The following is a 27040-nucleotide window of genomic DNA, read 5'->3' as shown; positions in this document are numbered from 1 at the left end:
GATTCTTTGTTTGTGCTTTATCCCCCTTTCCTTCCCAATGTGGAATGGTGGTGCTCGCCCTACAACGCTCGTCGCAGTTGGTTTGAGCGCGCCCGTTGTCCTCTTCTCTGAAGGGCATGCCTGCCACCGCTTCTTGTTACACACTTTGGGCTCGCTGGCATGAGTCTGAGGAAGAGACGTCACGTGAATCTGCGGGCGCCGGGTCGCCCTGCGGTGGTGACTGGTGCGCGAGGAGACGCCGTCGTCTCGGCAGACCGATACCCTCCCATACCTGCGCAAAGCTGGAGCTAGCTGTGTGCCAACCTGCGGGGCTGCTGGCCACAATCAGCCCTGGAACTGTGCATCGATGTGATGAGCCACCCAGCAGTCTCCTGTGAATTAATGGACCCCGAATTCCCACATAACGTAGCTAGCTGGATAATTGGAGGTAACATTAGTTCCATGAAATGAGCAATAGCAGTAAGCTTAATTCCATTATATTGAACATATAACTTCATTCAATTATGTTGAACGCATTAGTGGTTTTATCGTTGGGACTTTTATTTAGAAAAGTTCAGACCCTCGCAGAAGTCCTTATTGTTGCAAGCTTCACACTACAGGTAATGTTACTTACTGGTCCAACAGAAAACAAGCCAACTCTGCATCGTTTTTCACAACTCTGCATCGATGCCACTGAGAAAAAGAAATTCCAAGGTATACTCTAGTTCATGGACATGCCGTGCTGTATCATTATTGCTTCCACTAAAATCTGATCCGAAACCACAGGCTCTGTAGCCACACCCCACACAGAAAAGAGCGCCATGCCCAGAAACGTCCTGACACATTTTAGAATAACAAATACAGGTATAAGGTGCACAAATTCAGTGAAACTAAGTAAAGACATAAATTACCAGTGCATCATAGATATGCCTTCACATGGTTTTTAAAATAATATTTTCAAGGTAAAAATCCAACATAGTATGCTTTTAATGGATATTTAGTCTTATCAATGCACAGTTCATGGGATCTCAGAACCTCAGCATTTCAAGATGGTGACAATTGCAGTTAGCAAAAGTCAACATTGTTCTTATGCCTAAATGTCTATTTCATTACTTCTTTTTATTAACCTGTTCTGTACCCTGTCTGTTATTTAGGGGGTTAACTACTGCAGGTGTTGAACCTTATTGGGATTGTTCTGATTTTATATTTTATTTTTCTGCCATAAAAGTATTTGCACAGCCGAAACTACACCATAGAGCAACCAAATTCAGCAGGTTGGTTTCCAATCCCATGTGCAACTCCGCTTAGAAAACCTACCCTGATTGGCCAGATGGTGGTGCTAGAAAGTGAATTTTTACCTTTTTGCAATGACTTTGGAACCGTTGGTCTATCTTCAAAAATATTTGTCTTCTCTGATTCCCTGGCTCATACCAAAAAACTCTGCCTCTAGGACCCAAAATGTCCATCATATAGAAGTCTGCAGTCTCTTTTAGGCACTTCTTAACAAACTGTAACCTGGCCATCCTGTTTTGCGGCTAACTAGTGGTTTGCATCTAGCAGTGTAGCCTCTGCAGTTTTGTTTGTAAAGTCCTCTGAAGACAGTGGTCCCTGCTGCATCCACACCTGCCTCCAATAGAGTGTTTCTGATACATCGGACAGGTTTGGGGATTTTCCTTCATTATTGTGAGAAAATTATGGTCATCATCTGTAGATGTATTCCTTGGCCCACCAGGCCCTTTGCAATTGCTCAGCTCCACAGTGCTCTCTTTATTAATGATGTTTCAGAAAGATTTCGGTCAGCCTAAGGTTTGGCCTGTGTCTCTGTTTTTTTTTTTTCTCAGCCTCATAATGGCTCTCTTGAATTTCACTGGCACAGCTCTGGTCCTCATGTTGGCACATGTGAATAACAGATTCCAAAGGCAATAGAATCAAAAGCCTAGAATCAAAACTCAATACTGAAAGCTCTCTTACACCTTCCCAATGGAAACAACTGGACACACCTGACGAATCAAAAACACCTGTGAAGCCATTTGTCCCAAAATTTATGGAACCCTGAAATGGGGAGCTGTGTATAAAAAGTGCTGTAATTTCTTCACGGTGGAACGGAAATGTATAAAATACCCTTTAATGAAAGGTGAGCATCAGCACTTTAACCACCTCTGAATTGTTTAGAAATCTGAAATTGTGGAGTACAGAGCCAAACTGAGAAAACAATATGACCCACATGTTATGGAGCTCACTGTACATAATTGGTTACAAGCCCAGATACCCATTGTGCTACATTATAATAGTTATAATGATTGTATTGAGCTATCTTGGTAGTATAAATGGAAGCACAGTAGTAATGACATGGTTGGTATCACATTTACTTTAAGGCATGAAAGGAAAGCTTTTGTGATAGAAATGATAGGTAATATGAAAGAAATGAGACTAAGAATAGTGAAAGGTGTGGAAAAAACCAGGCCTGTTGTGTTATAGGATGTTCAGTGGAATCTCTCTAACTGCTTGAACAGTAATTCCATACACCATCTGAAGTACAAAGAGCACACATTTACTTCCATTCAGATTTGAGAATTTATTGTAAGGGTGCCCAAAACGATATAAATATTTGTAAAGATTTCTATTGCAGTCATAGGAAACCGCATACGTACAGGAAGGGAACATATTTAGTTCTAAAAGGCACTTCCTTGGCATTCAAGCATTTCAGAGAAGTCCTCAAGGTAAAAAATCTCCCCCTGAAAACCCCTGAGTATACTGACGGGAAGTAAAAAAAGATTTTTAAAAAATGTGTAATTAAAACTTAAAATACATTTAAACGGAAAGGCTTTACAAGAGCCAGTGTTAGTCCAGTTAGCAATATAATTGAAAACAAAAAGGAAAATGTAGCACGTAATACTTAAGGAGGGAATTTCTAGAGTCACTGCATTACTCCATAATCTCTTCATGTTTTCCCAATATTAAAATTCTATATAAAAGTGGGTGTGTAAACATGAAGCAAAATAAAGTCAATCAAAGCAGCGGCTACTGGACAGAAATATGGCTTGACATGGGTTGATTAGCAAATGGTGAGAATACAGCAAAATTGTCAGACACAGTGACGAATGTGGTTCACAGCATGGCACGTATGGAGCCGAAAATGCAATGCAGAGGCTTCCAACGTGGTTTGAGAATAAATAAGCCTGGTGCCCACCCCCGTGTCCTTAAGCCTTTCGGTTCTGAACCATGGCCGTGGAGCGACGCTCGTTGGCGTGAGTGTTCTCATTCCGCCTCTGCTTTCGGTGTTGTTTCGTTGTACCCCAGCTGGGAAGTGACCAGGGTGTGGTACGCGCTCTGCTTGGCCAGCAGCTGTTGGTGCGTGCCCTGCTCCACCACCACGCCGTTCTGGAGCACGGCGATGCGGTCCGCGTTCTGGATGGTGGACAGACGGTGGGCCACCACGATGCAGGTTCTGCCCTCTCTGGCCTTGTCCAGGGCTTCCTGCACAATCTGTGTGAGCAGAGGGACAGAGTGGGAGGTTTGTTGAGGGTTGGATTTGAGCGGTTTGAGTTTGTTGAGGGTTGAATTCAAGAGGAATTTGAGCAACTGTGTAACCCAGGAGCCACAAGCTTGCTTTTTCATTTAATGGACTATTTCAAGGAAAATTCCAGGCTAGAATCCAGGCATTCACATCATTAGTAAACATGTGCAGTGTGCAATTCATTATCCAATTTATTATATGTGTAATATATTTTTATTTACTGCTATTCACAAATTTTCACTTGCTATCCTGTCAGGATTCCTCTGGATCTGCTCCAGTGTACTGTCCTATGTTACTCAGAAGTACCTTCTGTCCTTTAAGCCTCCAGTTAATTAATAGATTAAACGCACTGGACGGTGTAACAAAGTAGTTCAAAGTAGATTCAAAGACGACAAACTTAAAAAGCGTTAAAAGCAACTACTAAAACACTTTAAAAATGTAAAAGAATGTGCGAAACTTGCTCTAAGTTGCTCAGGTTTAATAGATGGTCTTTGTTTGAACATTGCAGACAGTTTGATTAGCACCTTTTCACTTTCTGTGTCCAGAGCAGACGTGGCCTCGTCCAGGAGGAGGAGCTTGGGATTTCGAAGCAAGGCCCGGGCGATGGCTACCCGCTGTTTCTGACCTCCCGAGAGCTGGGTGCCCTTGTCTCCAGCCTGCGTGTTGTATTTCTTCAAAGAGAGAAAAGAGGGAACACATAATTATCTCTGCCCTCCGGCACCCCACAGCACAAAAGGGTTGATGCTGTTCCACTCTGTAGTCTGTGACTTCCAAAATTCAGTCTGTATATCCACTCCAGTTGAACTAGCTGTGTCAGACAAACCAGTTATAACACCCAGTATTTGATTGTCTAGAAACCCTACAGTGTGTATTTATGATATTTAAAATATAATGTATAATCTCTAATTAAAAAAATTATTTAAAAAACAAGTTCACCATTTTTTCTTAACATTGGGTCTACAGAATAACAAAGGGTGTCTGCTATCAGTAATAGATTAAAATGCTTTTCCCCCTTTTTCTCCACAACTTCCAATGCTCATTGCAACCTCTGTTGACAAACTCGAGAAGCACACACTGGCATGTGTGAAGCAGGTGATGTCAGCCACCTCCTCCTATCACACTGCAGTTTGCAAGTGGGGCTCACGCAGTCACGAGTTGGAGGAAGTCACTGTGTTGTGCAGCTCAGCTGAAGACCTTGCTGGTGCCCGATCAACAAGTGTTACAAATCCCTGCCGACTAAAACTGTCCGTCACCCAGCAGGGCCTGCCAGCCACAGTCGGCACTGGCATGGGCCAGATTCAATACCAGAACATGGGGCCCATCCGTGTGCTACAGCAGTGGTGCCAATACTTTCGTCATCCTGGTAAGGACTGCTTACCTGTGGCAGGCCTTCTATGAAGGAATGGATGTTAGCAGCTTTGGCTGCCTGTACGATTTCTTCCTGACTGACGGCCCTGCTGTTGTCACCGTAGGCGATATTCTCTGCCAGGCTGCAGTCAAACAGCACAGGCTCCTGGGATACGATTCCCATTTGTGCTCGTAGCCAGTGGATGTTCAGGTGTTTGCAGTCCTGCTGGTCCAGCATCTGCGACATAGGGGGTGTCCAGGCGACAAGATTACACCTTTATGCTGACTGTCTGTGTATGGGAACTGGGAATGCATGTATGTGTATAACTGGGCACTGAAGGGTTAACTGTTGTTTAGATGATTCATTGTATTACAGTATTTGTGAATTGTGAATTGAATTTCCTCATACATTCACAACCGGATCTGTATGGCATATAAATTTATCAAACAGACCCTATAAAGGCATGATAACTGTTCTTTCTCCAGTTTAAGTGCCTGTTATACGAATCATTTATGGACCTTATAGAGTGCGGTAAAAATGCAGTGATATCTTTATGTGCAATAAAACATCCTTGACAATGGTGTGCCTGTGCCAGTGTTCTCTCTTTATAACTTTAGACAGTACCATATCATTGTATTCCCAAAGGAAGAGGCCATATATGTTACACAATATGGATGCAATACAAGGAAAACACATAATTTACCGTGAAATTATGTTCTACAATTCTGTACATCTGTAGCACTCCAGTTAATTATCATTTGAATACTAAAGCAAAAATACTTCTCAACTCCAACCCAAGAGCAGGACACCAAAGGGTCATTGCGCAAATAAATATTTTTAGGTCTGGATATTATATTTAAACAACCTGGAGTCTGCTGTGGACTAAACCCCCAAAACCTCACTGAAAACACGGAAACCCAGTGGTTCTCAGAGCACACGTTTGCATAAAGTTGTACGATTTGCAAATGAAACATGTCCATTTTCTTTTTCCCTATCAATGTCACCCTGCTGGTGTCTGGGGGCAGTGCCAGGACATGGGACTATACGGTTACGCAAACTGGGCCACCCATTGAGAACCACCGCTTTCACCCCAAAGGCCAGGGGGTTTATCAGGTTTTTTATTCGGTTTGGGCAGGCACTCACCACACTCCCGTCCACTGGGTCATAGAAGCGCTCCAGCAGCTGGATGATGGTGCTCTTCCCGCAGCCGCTGCTGCCGACCAGCGCCAAGGTCTGCCCCTTCTTCACCCGCATGCTGAGCCCCTGCAGGACGGACACGTCTGGCCGGGACGGGTAGTGGAACTGAACGTTCTCGATCTTGACGTTTCCGTCGAACTTGTCCTAGAAGAGCAGAAACGGAGCCATAGGTTCAGAAGTCAACAGCATGACCGACGCCATGAAAACGACACACTGGATATGACTGCTCAGACAGATTTATAATGGTTCCGGAGCGCTGGTTCTGTTGGGCTCGTCAGACTGCCATTTGACTGTGGGACAGTGAGTGAGGGCCAGACACTCATGTCCTATGGACAACAGTGAGAGTAACTGGTCACTAGATGTCACTAAATACTAGGTGTCACTAAATATCTCGTGGACTGCTGGGGGTGAGGGACTGTCCCCCTAAACTAGGAGTCTCCTCTTTTTCAAGGGGGCTGCCCCAGAACATGGCCTTAGCCCCCCAGTGACAGTCCCTGTCAGTCAGGCTGCTTCCGTTTAGGGTTGGAAGGGGTAAGTGAAGGTCTCTTTGCCCTTGTTGCCCCAAGGCCTGAGAGGGGGGTTGCCCTGCTGGCCTGAGGTGAACCCTGGGGCTTGGTTCTGCCCTGTCCTGACTGGGCATGGCGGGCCATAACTAGGGGTTGTGGGGGCCGTATGGGTGGCAGAGGGTGTGGTGTCCCTCTACGGGGGGAGGCAGAGTTTAAAGGCCCAAAATGACTGGGTCGGACTGATTGGTCCTGCTTCCTGGAATGTGGTGGGCAATGCCTACAGCTCTCAGGAGTGTCAATGGCCTAGACATGTTTCAAACCCAAGCACATGACACAGAGAGGGTGGGTGTCCCTGGCGGCGATGACAGCATTGCATGTCATTCCCCATAGGTGTATCTCAAAAGCAAGATGGTGGAAAAACACCATAGTTTTAAAATTACTACTGTGAATGAAAACCTTCATAGAGCACAGACACAGACTTACCGGCTTTTCTCCCTCATCTGAATCGTTGTCGATGGCAGGAACTCGATTAATCAGCATGAACAGGTGTGCAGCGGAGATTTTGGCTTTGGAATAGTTTGGAGTAAAAGAGTTGGCCTCTCCGATTGCAAGAGCTCCATACAGCACAGCAGAAACAACCCTACAGGTGATTAATAATATTATTAATAATAATCATAATCACAATCGTAATACTATTCAGAATAATATTTATAATAATATCAATAATACTATTCATAATAATATTCTTAATACTGAATTTTTATTTAGGCACCTCTCACTTAATAAAAAGAGATATCACTAGAATATATTGCAAGCACATTGTATTGTATATATCAACCGTAGGTGCCTTCCCCTTCCCTTCCCTACATTATGATGATGTCTAACAATAAATCATGACAATGGCACATTTCACCTCTTTATCTTATCAACTTCAGCAAATAAAGCTTAAAAGTTAGCTAGGCCCAATAGTACTTCCAATACAATCATCTTTTCAAGACTTTCATGTTTTCAAGATGATCACTTGCATCATTATTACAAACGAGATGCCATTCTTCAAGCCACGGGGAAAGGTTGAACAGGACTGGGTGCGTGTGAATGCTTGATAACAGTTACAGTGTTTCAGTGTGCTGTTATCTCCAACCACTTCACCACAGTCACCTGTCATTTTTATGCCTCCCAGCCACCTCTGCCCCATAAAGGAAACAGTTTTCATGGTCGTAAGGTTAATTTGCTCTCAGTGTGGGGGCTAGCCGTATGCCTTCCAAGGCAGTAATCATTAACCGTTTCCATGGCGAAGCACAGAACCTTTGCTCGCTCATTACTGTAGGCAAAGCTTACAGTAGAAAACGTTACATACAGCAGGCAAAGATCCTGTCCATGACATGAAAAGATAAGATGCTACCACCATCCCCCCCTTCATTTATGCATGTACTTGGAATATCAGATACATTTAAAAAAAATTTTAAAGCTGTGTACACACAAAACTGCATACATAAATCTCACAGCAATTTATACGTATAAGGTATGTCAAACACAGTTTTCATATATTATTAAAACATTCATATTCAAAATATAATTTACTGTATGATTAAATTTATTATATAAGGGGCGTAATCCCTATATTAAAACCTCAGTAGCCTAATCTGATAATGTATTGCATACCAGCCGCGATCTTACTTATCATACTGTATGATAATAGACATAACAAACATCTTGACCGGCCCACTTTACTAATGTAACTGAAACATACAGCAACAAGAGCAGGTCAAAACCTAGTATATGGCTGGACCTCTCCGGCCGACCAATGGTGTAACTTCATCACTCATTCAGTCACTCACTCAGTCACAGACATTTGCGTTTGTAGGGCTGGCCCCGCTGCTGCGGGCCAGCCAAAAAAGGTTCAGACACCTGTACTTACAGAAAAACGTCCTCAAAATTCATGTGACCCTCTTCAATCAGCCAGGCCCCAAAGCGGAAACAGCCAGCATAGGAAAAGTAAATGATGGCTTGTGAAAACGCGAATGTCATGCCGTAAACATGAGCCTTTTTCTTTGCATTTCTGATGGAGGAAAAAGACAGATAACCACACATATTGCATAGATTCTCAATTCTAAAAATCCCTCAGTCTACAACAGGGCTACTCAAGTCCAGGTCCTGAGGGCCACAGTGTCTGCAGGTATTTTATCCAACCATGCACTACACCACCAGATTTCACTGATTGTTTTACCTCAGTCCAGGAAATAAGTGCACGAGAGAAATCAGGTGCTGTAATACATGGCTGAAGCAAATGCCTGCAGACATTTCAGCCCTCAGGACCTGGAGACGAGTAGCCCAAGTCTACAAAAAAGCATCTGTGTACACACCTGTATGGCACTACTAGGTTCTCCTGGTAGAGAGACTCAAATTTGTTTTCACGGGCCAGTGACACAACTGTGCGGATGTTCTCAATGGCTTCTGTTGCAATCTGTGTAATCAGAGCACATTTCACACAAAACATTTCTATGTATTGTATATGATATTCTATGAGAAGAACAAAACAGTCTTTCAATCTGAATTTCTGTAACATGTATCTGCTATATAACCTTTTTACATATTTTTATATCATAGAGAATCACAGACTGCCATTAAAAAATTAAATTCTGCATCTTGCCTGTCAATGCATGAAATCAAACATGTTGCCAACACATGAGCTGCATATCATTTGTAGACCATAATCCCCATTTGTTCCATGAGATTCTTATTTTTTCCAGCCTTGGTGGAAGGCTTTTACAGTGTTTGGTACAGTGGCTGGCGGATGCCTACCTTCCCTGCCACCTCCAGCTCTTTCTTGTCCTTAATAGCGTGTCCAGTCAGTGCCTTCATCTGGATCGCTCCAGCAATGGCCAACAGGGGCCCAATGCCGAGGATGAGCAGGGTAAGCTGCCAGCCATACACCATCGCTATGATGATAGACGTCCCCAGGTTGGCCACATTCTGGGCCAGCGTGGCCAACCTCATACCTGTTGCCTGCCAGATAGGATATACATATGTTTGGTTATTGAAATGGTAGATGCTATAGAGTATGTATGCTCTGTTACTGCCAGGGTACGGAGTAGATATGTCCAGTTATAGCCATGAAATAAGGTTATATATGTTCTGTTGTAGCCAGGGAACATGAAATGTATGTAGTATGTACATGTATGACCATGCACAGGTGTATGAATTAATCCAAAACCCTGAAAGCCTCTATTGATTATAGGAACATTTTTAAAAATTTGATTTCCTAGGGAGGTCAGCTGAGCATAACTCAGTTTAGCAGGGATGACTTGAGTAATCAAGGGAGGGAGGGCATACGTCCCAGATATTAGAGCCATGGGTCTTTTGGCATGGTAGGCTAACCGCTCTGGCTAAAGGTTGACCTTGCGGCACTGAAGACTGAGACTGTGGTTCACATCTACTGGGTCTACTGCAGTGGGTCTACTGTGGGTCTACTGGGTCTACTGCAGTGGGTCTACTGTGGGTCTACTGGGTGTACTGGAATGGGTCTACTGTAGGCCTATTGGGTCTACTGCAGTGGTTCTACTGTGTGGAGAGCCACTAAGTGAGCCCCCATCTTATCCCCAATATCAAATTCAGTTGGGCCGATGCCATGACATGGTGACGGCACACAGCTGTGGGCAGATTGAGTAATGTGGCCACCTGAGGAAATGGCATGTGGTTATCAGCCGCCACAGATTGACTTACACCTTGTACTTGGGCAGCGTCTGTGGCAAGCCTGGTGGTAAGGGCTCCCACACTGTTCTTGGGGTCATCAAACCAGCCCAGCTCCTGCAAACAGGGCCAAGGGATTATATGAGACAACATGGAGGCAGATTATCTAATGTAGGGCTGATCAACTATTTCTTCATGGGGAAAAGATTTCTCACTTTCCACTTCCTATTTTTAGAATCATGTATGCATAAATAAGTACTAACAGCATGTGATGATAATGTAGACATAATTCTTAAAATTTGCAAAGCAATTATTCATCCTATCCCTAAGGGAGCAAGAATCATTGAATCATTGCCTTTATTAATTTATCATGTATGGTAAATAGTCATACAAACATATGTAATCAAACTGAAAAAAATAAACTATTAATTCAATATTCAAAAATATTCCAGTTCAACAATTAATGATATTTACGAGCCATGAACCAGGAACTATTCCACAAATAACAGTCAATATATTAAAAAATATATATATATGTGTGGGAATATTCATTTACAGCACCAATGTGTTTTGTGACAATCCAGATGCTAACACCTGCGGCACCTGTACACTACCTGTCTCAGCATTGCCTTGAAAGCCATAAATCTCAGCCTCATGGTTAAAATCTCCCCAGCCTTTCCAAAGCAGAAACCCTGTGGAGATAAGATACATATCTTTATATTGTCACTGATGACAAATTGCTGTCGCTCTCAGCAGTAAATCTGGCAGTGAAAGTATATGAACCAGTGCCACCCAGCCCTTCTTCAGATTGTTAATGATTGAATGGGACTCGTTCGAATGGCTGCTTATTTGATAAAAAATAATTGGAGATGCCAACTCCAGTTGGCTGGTTATTTGTAGTAGTCCAAACAGAGGCATTTATTCAATCTTACCCCTGTCTGCCTTGTCCTTTAATTTGATAAAAGAACATCAGCAAAATAATCCAAAGCCTTCATTAATCCAAAGATTTATTTTAACAAAGATTTATTGTCCGACTTAATGGGAAGTTCAAAATATAAAAATGTAGACAAAGGAGTAGGCGTAACTAAGGACCTGATGTGAAACCAACTGTTGCAATATCAACCGATGCCATCCTAACCAACCAGAGTAACCAACTTTGTATAAACCCCCTGTAAATGATCTAATCTTTGAGACTATCCTGAACAAAACTCTGTGTGGCAGCAGTCTTCTCACCGGTGCTTGTATTAAAACTGACTGAGAACTGCGTATCTGACTCTGCCTGGTGTTTTGCCTCCTGAGCTGTCTTTCCCCTGGTTCTTCCCAGTATTTCACTACACCTGAACACTACTCAATCACTGTGTAAAGCTTGTTTGTCAATAGAACTGTACAAAATTATTGATTGACTGATTGATCTTTTGTTTTTTGGATTTTTAATTATTATTATTATTTTTTTTTTGGTAATGCAAGAGGCTGTGAATCATTGTCGAAGAACCATTTATAAAGCAAACCTGATTACATTTTTTCTAGATCTTAGCAAGCTAACTGAACAGAGGCCTATTTTTTCAGAATTTCAGGTTTAACACGGGAAACACCTGTGTTATCGCAGTACAGTGTGTCCTAGCATTCCTGTACACTGCATATCTGAGTCAGCAGCCTTGACTAGAGGATGGTATGCACGTATAATGAACAATGAATTTTGAAGAAGATTCAAATATTAAATGGCGTTAAATCAGAGGACTGGTTTTAAGGCCACAGTTTGGTACATGTTATTGCTACTGGGTTTATGATTGATGGCTTGGCCTTGGCAGCTCAGGCACACCATGGCAGAAGGCTTGGACTGTGAGTTAAGAGGGCTATCTATCTCTATCTTGCATATCACCTGTCTCATGAGTGCACACGAAGAGTGCACGTGAGATTACGCGTGCTCCTGTGCCCGTTACTGCACAGAGGACTTCCGTCCAACTCTTCAAACAGACTTCATCAAAAATAGTTCACTGTTGTGGATGGGCCCCATGGTCAAATTCAGGCTGTATCGGTGCTGTCTGTTGCCTGGCAGTCCCGCAAACGAATGCAACAATTTGGTTCTAGCATCTAGCAAGGGATGGGAGGGTTTCAGTCGGTCGGTATTACTGCATCTCATCGCTTACTACTGACCCCTGCTGGTCGGACATGCATTCGCGAGTCATTTGTTGCTCTGGGCATGAAGCGTCTTCTTCCACCTGATTAGTGTGCAAGCCTGGCTCGTGAACTGCAGTGTGATAAGAAGGGATGCTTGGTATCACCTGGTTCAGAAGAGTGCATGTGCTTGTCTGGGCTCTCCCAAATCAATCTCAGAAACTGCAGTAATGCATGCTGATATTCTGCACATACATGATTGGTCATTCTAAATATGGCAGAAAAGGAGGGAAAGGCACTAAAAAACATCAGCCTGCATTTAATCAACATTTGCCCTCAGTTTTGTCAAGCACATAAACCATGATTTGAAGTCTGGAGTATAAGGTTTTGGAGTTACTCTTAAAGGGACTTCATCTCCCATCATCGCACCACGGCATACAAAATGTGATGTGGCATACAGCCTATTGAACACCGCCAACCTTAGATTCACCACCGTACATTTCCTTCGAGCAAGCGAGAGTGCTGGTTTCCTGCAGGTCAATTGTTTCTGGTGAACGTTTTTTTTTTTTTACTGATGTGAGAATGCAACTTACATTGATAACCAATAGAGGAATGGTACCTGAAAAAACATTGTGACGAAGGAAACAACTCCAAGAGCCGCAAACATCAGGGAGAAGAATGTGGCCCGTTCTCTGACGACATCTTTGTTCGTTTCAGCAAATACCTGAAAAAATGAGAGAGAAAATCACAGGCCGATATAGATTATCTGCATGTGGAAATGAAACAAAAATACACTTTTTCACAAAAAGGTTACTCAACACCTCCATATATGCACTTTATTTTGGACATTTGATTTTTGGGCACATTACTGCATGAGATGAGTTGTTATTTCACTGATTCACTTGCACTTGCCTTCATACTTACAGGCCTTGCCATTTACTTCACAAAACTAGTTTAAGGATTTATATTTGGTGATCCAGAATTCACCAAACTATGATTATGAAGGGAATAAAAGAAAACTTGCATGTGACTGAAAAAGCAGAACACTGGCACGTTAGTTGTAACTCAAGGAAAAGGGCAAAACTTGATTGAATTCAAGCAATAGCCTTCTTCCAGGAAGAATGGCTGTGTTGAGTCCCAGATAAGAACATACCCCAATAATTTTGGAGAAGATGATGGCGAAGGCGGGCTGCATGCCCCCGTTGATTATGGCACAAAAAATGCCCACCACAATGTACGGCCACTCCGGCAAGTTCAGACGCAGCACCTTCAGGAACGAAACTGGTGGAACCTTCTCCTCCTGAACCAGGCAGAAACACAACATACATCCTAATTACCTTGTGAACCCAAAAGAATCACATGACATCACTTCCTGATTTCCTGTTCTGAACCATAAAGAATCACAAGACAGCACTTCCCATTCTCTTCCTGAACCAAACAGAATCACTTTCCACACTCCTCAACCAGAATTGGATGTCATTGAATCCAGTTCAGACACTGAGAGCTAAACAAATAACACCTGAGAGGAATACAGGTAACTGCCAAAATAAAGGAAACACCAACCACATCCCACTCTGCAAAGTTCTCAATTAGCTGTTCTTGACTAAATCACTGGCTCATGCCCTAGATTGCTATTTGTAGTCATTTGATTCAGAATTGCCCATTTTGCCTTGCCTCTCAAACAAAGCAAGGACACCCCCATCGAGGAGTTCATCTTCAGACTTCCATGCCAACATTACCTTAGCCACTGTTAGTGGTTTTCTCATTTTCTGACAAGTAGTAATCCTACGTGTTACCGAGAGTTGACTTGATTGTACAATTCAAAATGTGCCTGCAATGTCAATGTTTGTTGATATTAGTTCTGAATATCATTACATTTTTTTGTTTTTTTTAATGAAACATCAGCAAGTTTAACCTTTGTCTTTGTCACTGCAGCTCCTGTTAAACATGCCCCAACAACTGCCCATCCTTCAAAGTCACTGACATCTCTTCTTCTAGCTGTGGTAGCCAAATTATTGGGCAACTGGGCCTGCCCGGCATTTTTACGCACAGTTGTCGGCATTCTGGGATGTTAATTAACTCAGGAATCTCGGTGGAAGCACCTGCATTTATCATACTTTTTATCCCTCATTTATTGAAGTTTTTGCTTTATTTTGACAGTTACCCGTAACCCACAACACTGAAACATCACCAGTGCAAGGAATTCTTTTGTGTGTTTGTTCAAGAATGTTGTCTGTACATGCTATATTCAAATATATTGACTTGCCTCTGCCTCAGTTTGGTCACTTTTATCTTTCTCCTGGTCTGCCTTCGTGTTTTCAGGGGATGCTTTGGCTGATTTCCTCCGGAAGAGGGTGGTTTCAGACCCGGACATGACAGCTGGACTCTTCTGATCCATAATGACCTCTTCCTCCTCCTCATCCATGGTCTCAGCACTTTTGAATGTCTTAATAAAAACGAAACATATTTACCACCAAGAATAAAGATAAACAGCGTGATTGAAAAATCATCCTGTGAAATAATGAACAATTTACATCAGAGTGAATGACTTTATGATTAAGGGAACACCTTTGCCAATAAGTGATTGCTTCCAAACATGAAATGCAAATCTCCTAAGATAGAGTGAATTGTCCATACACAGTGAATCATCCAATAATAATTGTTAAAACACAGTGAACCATCCAATAATAGTGAGCAGCCACACCTCAGACAGAAAGTCTTACACTTTATGTTACTTCAAGGAGGATCCAGTCCATGCTGTTGTGTAAGTACTCCATTCTCACTTACCTGCATGGTGACCAGGGTGTGGTATACCCCATGTTGGGCCATCAGCTCACTGTGAGAACCCAATTCCACGATCTTGCCATTCTCAAAGCCAGCGATGACGTCAGCATTGCGAATAGTTGAAAGGCGATGGGCCACCACGATGGTTGTCCGACCTTGTCTCACCTGTAAATTTGAATATGACAATTGTATTATAATATAGTAACACTGGTATTAAGAATCCAACTTCTGAGAGGCTGGGTTTCATTTGCAGAAAAAAAGAATGTTCTTGTATGTTCTTGTTATGTGTTTGGTATGTCCAAAAAGTCCCAACAGTTAATTTTCAGCTGCCATTAAAAGAATAATGGGTTGGCCAAACACAACGGACATTAGAAAGATACATAAAACAACTTACGAAAACATATCAAGCTACACAGTGGTTAGATTAATGTTAGGCATAAGCAAAAACAAATCTTTTTTACTAAATGCACTGAATATTTTCATCAAAACTGAATTCATAATCACATTACAGTTTTCAACACTCAGCTCATAAACCATGAGGTGATACCTTGTCCAGAGCGGCCTGTACGACCGTCTCACTCTCTGAATCCAAGGCAGACGTGGCCTCATCCAAGAGGAGTATCTTGGGATTGCGGACGAGAGCGCGGGCGATGGCAATCCTTTGTTTCTGACCACCGCTCAGCTGGGTACCTCTGTCTCCCACCAGGGTTTCGAATTTCTGACCATAGGAGTTCATGTTCAACTGTCTTCATTACGCAACTTTAGTTCTATGGCTTTCTACTCAATACACATATTTCATATATATTTAAATGTAGATAAAATAGATAAAACATGAGCTCTTTAATGCATACACTGTACACTTGAACACATAGAGAAAGATTATATATTTTCACAATCTACAATCCATTAAAAATTGCAAGTCATGCTGTATCTGAATGAGGAAATTACTTCAGCGGTTTTTTGACCTCTAATACATTTGGTCGTAACTGTACTGTTATATGTTATGACATAGGTCACATGTCACAAAGGAGTTTTTTTTCACAAACCATAGTTTCACAGCCTATTTCCCCAAATTTGTTCTCATGACCAGGACAGCGGCCGCACAGGCCCTACAAAAGCCTATCATCCTGGGAGGTCTTACATCAGGGAGTTTCATGATGAAGTCATAGGCGTTGGCCTCGCGGGTGGCCTGCTCGATCTCCGCCTGGCTCACGTCTAGACGACCGTAGCGGATGTTCTCTGCAATGGTGGTGGCGAAGAGCACTGGCTCCTGGCTCACCACACCAATCATCTCCCTCAGGCAACGAACATTCAAGGAGCGGATGTCGTGTCCATCGATGCTGATCTGCAAATCAAGACACATAAGTACACTGTTCTCTGTTCTTGTGCGGGCGACATAGCTCAGGAGGTAAGAGCGTCTGTCTGGCAGTCGGACGGTTGCCGGTGTGATCCCCCGCCCTGGGCGTGTTGAAGTGTCCCTGAGCAAGATATCTAACTCCTAATTGCACCCAATGAACTGATTGGTACCTTGCATGGCAGCCTTTCACCGCTGGTGTGTAAGTGTGTGTATGAATGGGTGAATGAGAGGCATCAATTGTAAAGCACTTTAGGATAAAGCGCTATATAAATGCAGTCCATTTACCTCTGGACATTTACACTCTTACAGTCATGTATACACACACGCACACACACACGCACACACACTTACCGTTCCTTGGTCTGGGTCATAGAACCTCTGCAGCAGCTGAACGGTGGTGCTTTTCCCACAGCCACTGCTCCCCACGAGGGCCATGGTCTGCCCACAGTTCACCCTCAGATTAATGCCATTCAGGACCTGAGGACCAGACACAGCAGGTTAAAACCAGTCATATGCCATGGACGTTCTCCATGCATTCGTAAAACGAATGCTCATTTAAAGTTTAATGCCTTAACAGTTAATAAAAATACTTCATATAAGATAATACTGAGCAACAACAACAACAACAACTCCTTGATATTATTGATGATTTTAAGAATTAATGATTAATTATAATGAATACTACTAAATTTTAATATGCAAATAATGCTTTGTGTAATTCTTGGTTTTTGGATCTAGAGAGACTTCTACCCATCTATAATTAGCTGTGCATTTTCTTCAGCTTGGAAAGTTTTATGAGAACCTTTGGATTTTTTCTTTGTTGTTATTGCTGTAATTTTATCTGACAAGTAATATTCTTAAAAAGAAATGCAATGATTTTAATTTGTAGGTCACCTACTTTGACGTCTGGCCGTGATGGGTAATGGAAATGGATGTTCTGAAATTCGATATTCCCTTTAACTATATCTGGTTTGTAGCCATCCTTTGAAAAGCTGTTGATTTTTGGTTTCTGGAAAAAGGATTGAGACGGTCTTTGTTACATTATGCTCAGCCAAACCAAAAACATTCATGTTCTCTTAGGGGTTTCAAAGCCAGTGGGAAGCATTTCCGGGATATGAGAGAATTCAGGGGAAATGGCTGGGTATCAGAGACCCCTCATTACTCTCAAAACTGATCGGTTGCCCTGAAAATCTCCAAACTGTAGTGCCCCTAGGTGGAGCTTAGTTGATCTGCCCCATCGTCTGGATTGTAGTAGAACGGGTAAGGAACTGGTCTTGTAACCTAAAGGTCGCAGGTTCCATTCCCAGGTAGGACACTGTCGTTGTACCCTTGATCAAAGTACTTAACCTGCATTGCCCCAGTATAAATCCAGTTGTATAAATGGACGCAATGTAAATTCTATGTACAAAAAAAAAAAAAAAGTTCTGTAAGTCGCTCTTAATAAGACTGTCTGCTAAAATGCCTGTAACGTAATGAATCCTGACCATGCCAGTGCTGACTGGGGCCCAGAAATGCTGTGGGGAAGTGCACGACCGACCTCATTGTAGAACACTGTAGAAGGAGGGACAACATCCGTTTGCAAGGTGTTCTCTGCCTCATTGACCAATAGAAAAATATGGATAAAAAATGAATTACGCTATGTATGGTCATTTTAGTTTTTGCAACCACACCTCATACTAAAGGTAATTTAATTAAGTTAATTATTAATTGCAACATAACCCATATAGTTTGGGCATCATTCTTCACTGCATTCCAATGATTAGGAAAGGAAAAAACACATGGACCAATAAAGAAAAGAACATTTCTTTTCCCTGGTGCATTCTGGGATTGCTGCTCTGATCCTTGCTTCAGAACAATTTAAGGAAACCCCTGTGACTCTGGTTTATTTTAGCTGGATTTTTTTTGAATGACTCTCTGTTCCTCAAATGCAGGTTTCTTCCCTGTTTGTTTGGTTAGCTTTAGTCTAATAAAAGATTGCGTGTATATGACCCTTCTGAGTGACTACGCCCTCTTAGAGACAAAAACATCCATGGAAAGAAATCATGAAACAGCCTTCTCTCCAGTAGAGACAGGAAATCTCTCCCAGCCTCAAAGTTCAGCTGAAGTTTATGTGGAGTTACTGTAAACCTTGGCTCCTGGGCTGACGTCAAACATTAACAAAATTATTTTTTTTAAAAGTAAATGTCAGTAGTGTTGTCTTGTCCATATGCCAAAAATGTGGAATTTGACAACACCGGCATAAGTATCTCTATTCCAGTACAGAAACGATGCCACAGCAAAAATACAGAACATCAAGAAACGTACAAGAATATTATATTAGATAACAGAACATGGTACCTATTCTGACTCTTGAAATTGAAATATATTACATTATTGTTTCAATACATTAATATTTAACTATGTTTATGGTAGCCTATGTAGATTGTAAACCAACTAAAAAGTAGATACAAAGTAGATAAGAATAACTGCTGATAAAAATGTCAGGAATAGAGTAGGCACATGCCATGAACATCATCACCAGAGAATGTCAAGAAAAGGGCAAGAGGACAGAGAAAAATCTGCCCATTTAGCCCCACTGTCCAATGAGAAGTAAGCTATTTCATTCTCTCAGGCTTAGCTTATGACCTTAGCAGTACAGGTCACTGATGATAATGAATGCAAGCATAAGCCCCTGATATAGCAGAAGCCTATGATAGTGGAGAGAAATTAAAGATCTGTTCCACGCCCTTAACTATCTTGCCTTCTTCCGAAAGTGAAAAAAATCAACTTGTTGCCTCGCTGACTGAATATTCGAGGACTTGTTGGAAAAAATCTATCCCTGTCTGTGTTCTGTTATAAAATCATGTAGCTTAACAATGTAATTAGCTATCGTATTCGCTAACCTGTCAGTTTTTGAATGACCGCAGGTTTTAAGCGTTCCATCCAGAGGGCGTGGTCAGGAGGCCGTGCCTGAAATCTGATGGGCCACCCCAGATCACCAACCCCCCCCCCCACCCCCACCCCTCCCAACATAATAATTTTGTGGTCACTTAATTTTTTGGTTGATATTGTGGTACTGTATCCTTTGCTTTATTGTCTTGCTGAGAGATCCCTTTGCAGCCACGTTTGAGTACTCACATGGTCGATGACAGCGAAGACCTTGTGGGCAGCTCCCCGCGCGGTGGCAAATGACTGTATATTCGGCGTGGTTTGTCCCAATGCAAATGCGCCAATGATGACGGCAAAGAAAACCTGGCAAAAAAAATAGCGTGTGTCAAGATCCCTAAATGAAGCATCGAAACGATGACAAACTGCTCATGTCCTTCCTTTAGTGCTTCATTCTACTCACAACTGACTACATGACTACAGTCCCAGCTGTAGTCATGTACAACAGCTCATCTCAAACCATAAGACTTGCTTTAAAACTATACCAATGTAATAACAGCTGGCAAAAAATATTTTCTTTAAATGACCAAACTCAGGCATGAAACATTAATTTAAACAATTGACAACCTGGAAAATGACAACAAACATTTTCATCAATGAGCAGAAAAACAATCAGATAACAGATCCAAAGTGCCAAAGAATATAATTTAAGTTTTGATTAATATACATTTTTGATATGAACTACAGGAAGAATACTGTGTAACCAGGGTGCTAAAACACCCTAAAGTGAAACAGAAGAGTAACACACTCACCGCTAGCAGTGACCCAATGGAGTACTCGCCAGACAGAATAAGAGTGCTACCATACCAGAAGGCCAGGGCGTATGACAAGTATATAATCAGGAAGGTGAAGCCCATTGCAATGTTGCCAGTGATTGCTTTCTTCACACCCACATTCTTGGCATCCTCTAAATTTCTGTGATACCTTGGGGAAGATATGGATTGTTTTGCAAACAGATAGAGAAGAGAACACCTTAAACCTATCTGTACCATCCATTTCCATTTATCGCAACAGCAATCTGTATGGATTTAAATGCAATATAATGAAATTGCACAATTAATTTTTGTTAATATTCAAAAAATAAACTTTTATTTTATTTCAAATCACCACTGTTAATATTTAAGCATTCACCAAAAAAAAAAAAAAAATGACATGCAGCTCATGTGAAACAAAAAAATCATGCACAATGTCCTAATTCAAGGTTGAGAACAAAATACTGTGAGTTTGATCAAACCTGGACCTAAGTCATTAAAGCATAACCCCACGACTTGAAAAATATTTGGAAGTCATAATAAATCCGACATTTTTATATAATAGTGGTGTGAGAGAGAATGGTGGAGAGGAGACGAAGGTTTTAAGCCAGGGAAGCAGAAATGTATGGTTGACATCGCTGACCTTTACGAGAGCTGATATGAATATTCTCCACATCTGTGCATTTCAATAAATGATCTGACAAAAATATCACGCTGGTTTCTTGTTCATTCATAGCCAATTTTTGTGTAGCGTGCAGAGTTTTTAGTCACTGCACATGTATTTAGACTGTCTAAAATTTTTGGATAAGTTACTTCAATTCACACTGTCCTTCTAACATGTATGGACTTGTTTCCAGCACATGTTCCCCACCTCATCCAAGGACAGTACATCCTCATCAAAAAAGGGCCACACAGAGCACAGAAGAGCAAGTATGTCTCGTAAGTATTGCTTATTGCCTATGATTAGGGGCTGATTGCACCTGTAGTGCCCCATCCTTCAAAAGGGCTCAGTGGAGAGTGGAGAGCGAGAGTCCTGACTGGCAGCATTCCCTTGTGTTTGGTCCCTCTTCCCCTTGTGTTTTTGTCTAAGTTTCCTATTTTTCCTTTTTCTTTTGGGGAGGGAGGTCTGGTAGTCTAGTTATCGTGGCTTTATTGTTGTAGTTTAGTTTTTTCTGTTTTGTTAGTTTACGGAGAAGTCCTGGGTCTGACAACCCACTGCGTGGTTGGGCCAGGCTTCTCCTTCCTTTTGTTCTTTTTGACCAGACCTCCCTGCTCTTATTGCTTCATAATTTGTGAGTATTTTTGTGTTTTGTTAAATAAATTTATTTGCAGGTATTTTCTAACTCAGTGTGGCATCCTATTAATATGTTTTTGCCTCATGGTAGAGCCAGTGGTTTTTTAGGCCGTAACATCTACCAAAATGTGCACCTTTCACTGCCCATATCTCTGTATAGGGATTGCTTTGGCCAGCCCCACAGAGAGAATGCATTGGGTACGCCTTGACCTGTTAAATGAGCTAAACATTGTTTTGCGGTGGAATTTTCCTTTAACATTCAGGCTACTATTGTCCACTCTTGTTACATGGGCCTTAGAACGGAAACAATAAAATAAGTCAGGATCTTCTTCAATAACCTAAGAAACAAACACAACGCAACGCTCTGGCATTGTCCATGTGGGCTGGCTTTCCTGAAGCTATTACAGCTATTGTTGACCCCCTCTCTTCATGTTTTCCCGACCCACAGCACAAACACATTAAATGCAGCACTTCCGCACCCACCTCTGAATCTCCTTTCTTTGTCCACTGAAGGCCATGACCGTGCGCACTCCTGAGATAACCTCCTCAGCCACGGCCCCGGCCTTGGCGTAAGCCGTCTGCTCCTTGGAGGTGAATGACGTCATGAGCTGGAGGGGCCGAAAAACCGAGTGAGTATCCCGGAGACCGCCGCACGCAAACACTGGGGACGATGAGCCCGCCCGTCACCGCAGGCCTGCCTGCCCTCACCTTAGAGAGCACCGCGCCGGAAATTCCCAGCGCGGGGCTGATGGCCAAGATGACTAGGGTCAGTTTCCAGCCCTTTATGAAGCCCACCACAAACCCCGTGAGAAACGAGGTCATGGACTGTAGCAGCATCCCCAGCTTGTCACCAATGCCCTCGTTGATTTTGTAAATATCGCTGGAAAAAAATGAAAGCACAGTTAATGAAACAAAATTGACAGCGACCCATTGAGCAGCTTTTGTACGCTTACGTAACGTAATGTATTTCTATGCATTTCTAAGAGTATAAAAACAGCTACTGTTCAGGGCTTGCAAATCCTTTTTGGCTTCTATCAGCTTCTCAAGAATGCATCAAGAACCTCTTGACTATCTTGTTCTATATGCAACAGCTAAAATGGCTCTGTGTGTATTGCAAGGAAGTTTTCCCTCCTTCAAAGGGTGTGCCTCTATGGCTACCTAAACTGAGAATCAAACAAAACAATAAATAAACGAACAATTCACTCACTCAGTCAAGCGTGTGTTAAGTTGGCCTGTCTCGTTGACATCAAACCACCCAATTTCCTGCTGCACAATGGCATGGAAGAACAGCTTCCTCAGCCTTTTGACCTGTCTTCCCGCAGCCAGTGTCCATAGGGCGACTTGCAGGTAAGCGGCCACCAGCACGATGGCTCCCATGATTGAGTAGTAAATGGCATGCCTGGGGACGCAAACAAAAAGGCCTGTAATTGAAATTTACTGAATGCTGTACAGTGTTTCGACAAATGAAAATGGTCCGTTGACCCCCCTACTATACACCACCCATGTTAATGACAGTGTGTTCTACAGTACATACTACAAACTCGACTAGTAACTGGGGAGTGCTGTTTTATTCCTGAGTGGGGAACTGCTGTGGTACCCTTGAGAAATGGTATTGAACTTATGCTATGTTATTATGTGAATATTCAATTGTAACAATTCGATAGCACTACATGTAAATGTTAATGAGAGTACAAAAACAAAGGATGAGCATCTATGTTCAGCTAGCAAACGGAGCAAAGCAATGTCGTTATTAAGTAGCTGTACCTTGTCAATTGGTCTCCCAGTGTTTCATTAGATGGAATGGTTAGGTCTGGGTTTAAGAAATAGTGTTGCGTGAGTTAAAACTCCAAAGACAACTGGACAAAAGCACAGCAATTAAAACAAACAATACAACCCACAAAGATACATGGAGCACAGAAATGTACATTGATTAAGAATGCAGCTAAAAGACACATTTACACACCCATTACAGTGAACACAGAAGCACCCCTTCATCCATTTGGGCAGCTCAACTCACTTTTGGCATTATCCACAAAGCTGTCGGTCATGTCTCCGAAGACGACTGCCATAGCAGGAAGCACTGCGCCATTGGCCATAGCCATCAGTAGTCCCACTATCATTAGAAATTTATCCAGTCCATCCGCATAACGAAACTAAGGTGATGACAAAGAGGAAAAATAGAAAAGTAAAAATGTAACAACAAAAATAAAACTACAATTATCTAAAAGCCATCTTCAAGAGCTGTGTTTTCAGGTTGCTCTTCAAATGTGCTGCAGTCGGTTCAAATATTGAAGTACAGAGAGATGATGTGTGTACTCTTCTTGACTTCTGTCAAGATAATTGCATATATATATATATATATATATATATATACTGTGTGTGTGTGTGTGTGTGTGTATTTGTGTGGTTGTTCGAATACTACAGTAGTAGAGTGATCTAAACTTAAAGTTCATTAACTTCTCAGTATCAGCTTACAAGATGAGAGGTAAGGTAAGGTACTTTAGCAATGTTTCTCAACTGGAAAAGGGACACCTTGCTTACATTACTTATATGAGACTTAAGGCTTCAGTCAGCATTCAAAATTACACCTAGAGTTGTCAGTAGAGACTTGGTTTTGGACACCAGAGTTCCTATATTCTTTCACATTCTCTGTCTCTGAGCCGTTGAGCCAATGATATAGACCTCAGTGTTATACTCATTCAATTTAAGAAATTCCAAGACATAGTGTAATACAAACAGTTTTATAAGGAGCTGACAGTGCTTTTATCATCGTCAAGTAGAATAAGATATGATTACTGCTTTAAAATGGGATGGCAGCCATGCCATCTTGGCAGGGGGCATGCCCCATACCTATACAGCACCAAGAGTTTGGCACTTTTCAGGGTTTCCTACAGAAATAACCACAATGACGAGACTCTCAGCCCTTAAAAACATTCATTTCTATACCTCCTGACCTCATATCAACAGACAGAATTCACAAACAACTTCACACATCCACACAATAAATAAAATTGCATTTTTTAATTCTTCTTTTACCTGCTGATTACATCAACAAAAATGCTCCAGGCCCGCAATGAATATGTCTCCCATTGGACATTTAGCTACATCAGCCAATAAAAACACTGGATACACATGCAAAATGGACATATATAGAAGTGCACCTGTTTAAAAAAGAAACTTCTCTGCGCACTGTGCAGAACTGAAGTAGTTCACAGTTCTGTTTGCGGGCTATTTATTCTTAGATTTTCACCAGTGGAAAGACAGTCCGGTGAAACTGCTGATGCTGAAACCAAATACACCAAATGCTGATGCTGTACACCACAACTGTGTGTAAAGGCACTTAACAGACAGATTGACATTTCTACTACAAACTGTCAACACACAAACTGCAAGTAAAGAAATTAATGCTGATCAAATGTATATCTAGTCACATAAAATATATCTACTACCACAATTTTGAGCCTTTACATTTTGACATAATTTTTCCTTGCCAGAATTCTCAGTAAACTGCAGTATCAAACTGTAGATTGACAACACCACTTAAAACAAATTAATCCATTTTTTTGTTTATTATAATTCAGACAAAAATGAACTGTGCCAAGACTACAACTGCCCTTCTACTACTACTAATACTACTACTACTATCATGATTACTGCTACATTTTAAAACACTAACAGGTATACATAATGATAATAATAATATTGACATAAATAGTATTGACATGAAAGAATCTAGTACTTACAATAGCTAATGGGCTGACCATTTCCAGCTTTTCTTTCGGCTTTTCCTTCTCATTAGCTTCACTGTAAAAAAAAATCATTATCTGGATAAATGACTTTGACTTCAATATCTCAAAAGAAAATTAATGAAAGGAGAACTGCTGACACTGCATATTACCTGTTTAGCTGTGTAAATATAGAAATCACTCATTTTAAACCACAATTTACTGTCACTAATAATAGTTATAAGGATATTTTGATTGGATATAAACATTTTCAAATGACAGCATTTACCTTATTTCCCCATTTTGTTCCACTTTTCCCTTTTCCATTGCTGTGTCTTCTTTGCTATTTTTACTTTTCATTTTCACCTATAAAATGTCACATTTATTTTATTTATAGCAGTTATTTTGCATATATCATATAGTATATAGCACATGATATTGAGAGTCAACAACAGACCCCAGATTCAAATTCCACAGCTAGAATCAACTCCAGACCTTTGCTTAGCTTTCTTGTACATTAACTAATGATGCAAGGCACACAGCTGGCCAATAAATAGCTAAGCAGGCAACTGTCCCATTACTTTGCTCCCTTAGACTGGGGGACTGTGTATAAAGTACTGTAATTCCTACATAGATGTAAATACCCTTAAAGCTAACGGTCTGAACTTTAACCTCATATTCATTGTTTTATTTGAAATGTGCTGGAGTACATAACCTAAGCAACAAAAAATGTGTCACGGTCCCTCCCAATATTTTTGCATTTAACTGTATATTAAATTCAGGAATGTGTATAGTTTAGCAGCCTTTTGCTCCTTATCCAACTGCAGGTAGTTTTTCATGGTAGCCAACAACGCAGGTAGGCTATATCACTTTGATATCGGGATGTCCGAATATACGTTATAAACCTGGCCATTACTACTATGATGAGGTCCAACGTTTTAAATTGATTTCAAAACATCTGTGGCTTTTGCATAATTAAAAAAAAAAAAACCTATCAGCATTAATCCTGTCTGAAATAAGCAAAAATAAGAAATAATCGCAAGAGCCGAAACATCGCTGTAAAACGTGTCGACTTACTGTTTCGTTAAAGGCTTCGGCTACAGTCCAATCCTTTTAGCCTTGCCTGGTTCGTCTCCAAGCACTGATTCGGTGTTGGTCTTAGTGGAGCTGCGAAGCTCCCTTCCAGTGACTCGGGAGAAGAGACCTCAAACCAAAGTGACGCATCCTTTTATTACGGGCGATTTATGACACGCGCGCTATTCTTTCACGGTTACATCAACGACACAACCTTTGGTCCTTACCTTTCGTACAAATACCGTCTTAACAATCCAGGTGTAAAAAATGTAAACAATATATCCTTACAGTGCGTTAAGTATTTTTTACGATATGCTATAGGCTACCTAGACTACTTGTCTTGACCAACAGGACAACGCCCCCAATAGGACAATGTCGATTTCTTACTAAATTAGAACACATCTGGACATCAGTTTAGTATTCGCATATCTATCAAGCGCACATAGTGTTATCCCTGTGTTATCCTTGTAGATCAGTTATAGTACATTTATGTTCCTGACCTGGTATGGTTTAACCATGTTTTCGTTTCATATTACGTATTTTACCCTCCATTTTTATTTTACCATACTACCTAGTTGGTCATCTAAAACTATAGATTGACAAGTTATTTGTTCACATAGACCTCATTTATTTTATGATACACCATATTTTTGATGATCTCTTTTTTTCACTACCTAGCTGGCAAAACCTCAGCCTCACCATTGTTCTCTTTGTACAGTTATCAACGGACTCAGAACATAAAATACAGTGCCATGAAAAAGTAATTGCCCCCTTAAA

General features: G+C 41.5%; 1 protein-coding gene across 1 annotated transcript; it reads right to left on the bottom strand.

Moving 5' to 3' along the window:
• Positions 1–2529: 2529 nt before the first annotated feature.
• On the bottom strand, positions 2530–26624 carry abcb4 (ATP-binding cassette, sub-family B (MDR/TAP), member 4). The gene is made up of 29 exons (XM_035387986.1): positions 26491–26624; positions 26267–26393; positions 25479–25555; positions 25208–25268; positions 23482–23617; positions 23229–23274; positions 22672–22863; positions 22173–22344; positions 21948–22072; positions 20171–20342; positions 19611–19724; positions 17392–17502; positions 16845–16970; positions 16278–16481; positions 15684–15854; positions 15140–15301; positions 14619–14798; positions 13506–13652; positions 12972–13076; positions 10852–10929; positions 10271–10354; positions 9350–9553; positions 8911–9011; positions 8466–8606; positions 7031–7187; positions 5988–6185; positions 4875–5081; positions 4021–4167; positions 2530–3465 (listed from the first exon to the last, which is right to left on the bottom strand). Exons 3-29 carry the CDS (start codon positions 25547–25549, stop codon positions 3238–3240), a joined length of 3840 nt encoding a protein of 1279 aa, XP_035243877.1. The 5' UTR covers positions 25550–25555; positions 26267–26393; positions 26491–26624; the 3' UTR covers positions 2530–3237.
• Positions 26625–27040: the final 416 nt, after the last annotated feature.

Source organism: Anguilla anguilla, chromosome 1 (assembly GCF_013347855.1).
Source record: "Anguilla anguilla isolate fAngAng1 chromosome 1, fAngAng1.pri, whole genome shotgun sequence".
In the NCBI taxonomy this organism is placed as follows: domain Eukaryota; kingdom Metazoa; phylum Chordata; class Actinopteri; order Anguilliformes; family Anguillidae; genus Anguilla; species Anguilla anguilla.
The sequence above is the reverse complement of the archived record's forward strand: the minus strand, read 5'-3'. Positions and strand labels throughout refer to the sequence as shown.

Coding starts and splice junctions, on each gene's coding strand:
- abcb4 (XM_035387986.1), bottom strand. CDS start 25,549: ATGAAAAGTAAAAATAGCAAAGAAGACACAGCAATGGAAAAGGGAAAA. Junction 14,799..15,139: donor ACACCCTGGTCACCATGCAG/GTAAGTGAGAAT, acceptor GTTTTTATTAAG/ACATTCAAAAGTGCTGAGAC. Junction 3,466..4,020: donor TGGACACAGAAAGTGAAAAG/GTGCTAATCAAA, acceptor CTGCTCACACAG/ATTGTGCAGGAAGCCCTGGA.